The sequence below is a fragment of the Merops nubicus genome, unplaced genomic scaffold (assembly GCF_000691845.1).
Source record: "Merops nubicus isolate BGI_N331 unplaced genomic scaffold, ASM69184v1 scaffold48986, whole genome shotgun sequence".
Classification (NCBI taxonomy): domain Eukaryota; kingdom Metazoa; phylum Chordata; class Aves; order Coraciiformes; family Meropidae; genus Merops; species Merops nubicus.
Genome location: NW_008615283.1, coordinates 2,239 through 7,195, shown reverse-complemented (window position 1 = coordinate 7,195; position 4,957 = coordinate 2,239). Strand labels below are relative to the sequence as shown.

General features: G+C 55.9%; 1 protein-coding gene across 1 annotated transcript in view; it reads right to left on the bottom strand.

The window, feature by feature from the left end:
- Positions 1–2,041: 2,041 nt before the first annotated feature.
- The window catches only part of PQLC2 (PQ loop repeat containing 2), a 4,368-nt gene continuing 1,452 nt past the window's right edge, over positions 2,042–4,957 (bottom strand). The window contains exons 3-7 of the mRNA XM_008942463.1: positions 4,727–4,814; positions 3,495–3,649; positions 3,005–3,097; positions 2,433–2,618; positions 2,042–2,140 (exon numbers count right to left, since the gene is read on the bottom strand). Coding sequence (XP_008940711.1) covers positions 2,042–2,140; positions 2,433–2,618; positions 3,005–3,097; positions 3,495–3,649; positions 4,727–4,814 — 621 coding nt within the window. The remainder of the gene's footprint in view (positions 2,141–2,432; positions 2,619–3,004; positions 3,098–3,494; positions 3,650–4,726; positions 4,815–4,957) is intronic.

Genomic DNA, 4,957 nt, shown 5'->3' with positions numbered 1-4,957 from the left:
TTCTCTTCCTGCATATTAGATTCTCTTCCTGCTGGCTGTGTTGTTCCAGTTAGGCCTGGTCATTGGCAAAACAAGCACCCAGGATCAGATGTGTTCAGAGGGGTCTGGGGGAATGGGCATGTTGAACGCGCCGGTGGCCAGAGGAGAGGAGTTCTGGTTCACGTGGCATTTGGAGGTGGATGGTTCCAACCACTGGTGCTCACCCAAAAGCTCCTTCTGTGCTGGGATCCCTGAGGGGAACAGACTGAGACTTTGTCTCGTGGTTCTGTCCCAGGAAGAACCTTTTTTTGGTGTTGGAGAGAAGTTCAGAGAAGCTGGGAAAGGAGCGTGTCAGCCCAAGAGGGGGACACGTGGTTCCTCCTCTTGCCTGTTTCCAGCTGTCACGTGCTGAGGTTTTTGGGGGGGCTGTTTTCCTTCTCCAAAATCATCTCTGTGCACAAGCCACAAATGGAAGTGTCTCATCTCAGCTGAATGTCATGTCCTCAGCACTTCAGGGCTCAGCTGGCCAACATGAGCTGGGCTTAAAACCCTCGCCTTTCACAAAACCCAGGCTCCAGGCCTTTATCTGCAGGAAGGAGGCACTGAGGTGTAGCAAAGCTGTTCCCTGTCCTGTGGGGAACCTGCTCGTGGTTTGTATTAGAACTGGATGTGATTTATCTTCTCCAGTTCCCAGGAAAAGAAGAAATCCTGCTGGCTCCAGGACAAGGAACAGGCAAACAGCCCCATCGACCATGAGAACTGTGAATGGATGGAGTGAAAAAGCCACCAGCTTTGTGGAAAGGAGGTGTCAAAAAGCCTGAAAAAAAGTTTTCTTTCTGAAATGTCTCCAAATACTGGTAAGGACAAATGTGATGGGAATGGCTGAGGAGTGGTAAATTGGTATCACCCAAAAAAGGGCTGGAATGGGGTGCTGGGTGGGTGGGCAGTGGAAGTGGGTGTTGGGAAGGTACCTGGAGAGGGAGAAGAAGTGAGCAAAAAGAACTAATGGTGGCTGCAGGGAAAGGAAACTTCCTAATTTCAAAAGCAGATGTGGTGTTTTCTTGAAGCTTTGGTTGATTGTCCTCTTGTCCAGTGAGATAAAGCTGCTCCTTCCCTGCAGAAACAGCTCAGCCCATGGGAGGAAGCTGTCTCATCCTCTCCTGCCAGGAACGTGGCCTTTCCCAAACCACTGCTGCTCCCAGTCCTTCTGTGGCCAAGGAGCCACCGTGCTGATGTGCAGGGCCCCGAGAGGAGAGAGAAATTCATCAGTGTGGGGAATAAATTCATCAAGTTGGGGATAAACTCATCAACAAGAGAAGGCAGGACTGGAAACCAGCCCAAGCACAGAGGCAGCATCTCCTGCCTGGGTAACTCCCTCTGCAGCCAGCCAGAAAGTGATGGAGCAACTTCCCCATGGACTCTATGCAATTAAAATGTGGGCAAGGCAAGAAGTGAGAAGTCTGATAAATGGGGGAGATGCCAGGTGGGCCAGAAAATAAACCCAAAGGAGGCACGTGGGGCAAGGACTCATTTTATAGGCACATGAGAACATGGGGGTGTGGATCCAGACCCTTTGGTTAGGCTCTTTTTCCTCCTGCAGTGGTCCTGGTCACTGCCATGGCTCCCCACAGGGGCTCAGCAGTGCCATGAGCCCCACAGAGGGGCAGCACTGCTCATGTCCATGGCAGGCTGATCATCTCTGTCCCCTCCCCACAGGCCCTCTGGGTTTGCCAGCACCCAGGGAGCTGCAGCTCACCCCTGAGGGATGGCAGGTGAAGCAGAAGTGACTAGGCTCAGCTGCTGGGTGTAAGAGCAGCAAAGAGCAACCTTTGGAGGTATCAAACAATCCCCAGTTTATCCCCATAGTGTCACTGGTATCAGAGGCACGAGGTCTCAGCAGCATCCTCTGCTGCCTGAGTGTCTCAGCAGCACAACATGTCACCTCCTGGCTCAGGTCTTCTTCTCCCAAGAGCCACCAGGACAGAGGGGCTGTTTTGGCTGGAATTAAGCCCGGATTTCTCTCCTCTATCACCCTGACCTTGCTCTGAGGAAGGTCCCTTTGTCAGCTCTCCAGGCTGTCAGCTGGCTCACTGAGAAGAGCATCCCTCTCTTCGTGGGTACTGGGTCTCCCTCTCCGGTAAGCAAGGAACTGGAAGGAGATCTGAGGAGAGGTTAAGGCTCTTCAGGCAAGCAAGGGTGGATCTGTGTGATGGGCTGGGTCTCACCACCCAGAAAAAGGCTGTTTGTGCCAGAAGAGGTGGAAACAGGCCAAGGAGCTGGACACAAACAGGTCTGAAGCACTCGGCTGTTACCCCATAAATGACTCACAGCTCAAAAGCAACTGCTGAGCAGCATGAACCCACCCACTCCTGCCCCTGAGACAGGGCCCCTCCCTGCAAAGCCCTGCCAGCAGGAGGTGATCCCTGAGGGAAGTGTTGGCAGGGAAAGGATACGACCACGTCGAGGGAGAGGACCCCCAGGCTGCCCACCAGCCAGGGGAGGTGGTGCAGGACGTAGTCACCTTCACCCTGCCCTGGCTCAGGGTTCTTCAGGAGGACACTGAGGCCGTAGAGAGAGTTCCCCAACATCACCAGGGCAAAGAGGGAGTAGGAGACCCCAACGGTGGATTTCCTCTTGTACTGGAAGAAGAGAGGCCAGAGAGAGGAGCTGGGGTGCAGCTCTCCAAAATCTCACCAGGAAGTAATTCTAAACACGCTCCCCCAAAAAGAGAGAAGAATAAGGGTGGGGACTCAATGCCAAGAGCCTTTTAGTTCCCCTTTTGCTTATAAATAAAGACAACACTAGAGCCTCGCCCTCAGAATATTGGTAGTTTAAAGGGAAGGAAGAAAAATGAATCAGGTCTCAGAGAAGTTATACAGAAAAACATTCCCTCATGAAACAGAGATGGGCACCTGGGACCAGTGAGCAGAGAGGACAATGATCCCACCATCCCCCCTCCATCTGACATCCCCAGGGGTCCCCAGCACCAGGCTGCTGTCCTGCCCTGCTGCCACCCAGCACTCACGTTAGTGTAGATCTGGGGCACTCGGGAGCACAGGTACAGCACGGAGGAGATGGAGCCGATGGTGAAGCCAATGACCTCGCTCTCGGTGAAAGGCTGCAAGGCAAGGAGGGGGGCGTGTTGTCAGAGATGCTCACCGCCCCCGAGTGGTGACAGGGGTCCTCTGACCTCCCCAGCCACCCCTCGCCCCGCTGAGTGTTGAGCGGGATCGCGCTGGTCCAGCAGGACGTGCCCACCCCACCGGGCACTTCACCTTCCCTCCCTCCATCACCCCGCTGGAGGAACCATCTCACCTTCGACCCGAGCCCATCGGCGTGAGCAGACAGCAGAGACCTCCCTCGGAACGTCGGCGGGTCCTGTACCGCGGCCTCCCCAGCCACCCCTCGCCCCGCTGAGTGTTGAGCGGGATCGCGCTGGTCCAGCAGGACGTGCCCACCCCACCGGGCACTTCACCTTCCCTCCCTCCATCACCCCGCTGGAGGAACCATCTCACCTCCGCCCCGAGCCCATCGGCGTGAGCAGACAGCAGAGACCTCCCTCGGAACGTCGGCGGGTCCTGTACCGCGGCAGCTCCTCTGCCCAGGGCGGAGACGGTCGACACCGCCCCCAGGGAAAGGAAGAGGAAAGCCGCGTTCAGCGGAGCAGCGACTGCAGGGAATGGAGCAGACCCGGGTGAGGGAGGGCTCCTCCGTCAGCTCCCAGCGCGGCCCGGCAGCCTGGAGGGGTGCCAGGACCCTCTCCAAGCAAAGAGACCTCCAAATTCTCCCTTATCTCTGCGGTGGCACCGCCAGCACCAGGGCCCTCGTGGCTGCAGCTGCCCCGGGTGGCTGCAGCTGCCGCGGGCGCTTTATCTCACAGCGATAGGGGCAGGCTGTGAGTTATCAGGGAGGGGACGGCTCCTATCTCGGCAGAGCGACAGCACTTGAGTTGCTTTGGGTTTAGGGCTCTTAAAAATCATCCCTCCCATCTGAAAGCTTTTTGTTATCTTAACTCACGACAGGGCACGGTCAAATCCCTGCAAGACTGGTGAGATATTCTGCAGCCAGGCTCACCAGTGTTAACAAAGCTGGTTGGTGGGCACAGTGTCTGTTGGTTTAATAAGTTCAGGCAGCTTTAGTTAGTTAAACAGTTATCAGGCTCCTGAGGGATGCCTGTTTGTAGCTCAGAGAAAGCTGCACTGCTAAAAAAAGTGGATTTTCTTCTGCTGTTTCAGCCTTGCAAGAACTGCTCACGTTCCCTTTTCACTCCATTTGAACTTCTCCCTCCTGCTGAGGCTGCTGTTAATCACGAGAGAAGGAGAACTGGCCCCAAAACTTCACCCCTGCCCCTAAAGAGCTGTCCTGAGTGGCAAGTTCTGGCTGTGGTTTCCTGCCCCAAGATGGAGTCACCATGTAACTGTGGGTAACTATTTATCTCTATGCTTCATGCAGCTCCCAGGGGGGTTATTTTCAGCCTGGCCCCTGCACAGGGCAGTTTGCAGGGGGCTGCAGAACCCCCCAGGTGTGGCTGGTGCCTGTTTGCCAGCTCTGGTGCTCAGGTTATCCAAGAAAAAAACCCCACTGAGCAACAAGAGGCATCTAACAGCTGCATCAAAGTGTCTGTGGAGCCTCTCTGCCCCAAAACACCCTCCACAGGGGTTCCTTCCCCTCCCAGCTCTGCAGCTGAGGACAAAGCAGCCCGGGAGATGTCCCAAGGGGAGCACACAGCCCTGGTACCCCGACTCACATCTGCCACCCTGGTTCTTCACTTTGTAGTAGCAGTACAGAGACAGCATCACCAGGTCTGCCAGCACGTAGTACACAGCAGTGTAAACCTGTGGGGGGATGGACGGGTCAGTCCTGCCTGCAGGAAGGCTCCCAGCTGCTGCTGGGGTCAGCCAGCAACCCTGGGAGAAAAGGGGGAGCCCCTGGGAGAGGGGAGAGAAGGGAGCTGGGGAGGGGTCTGGGGAACATGGCT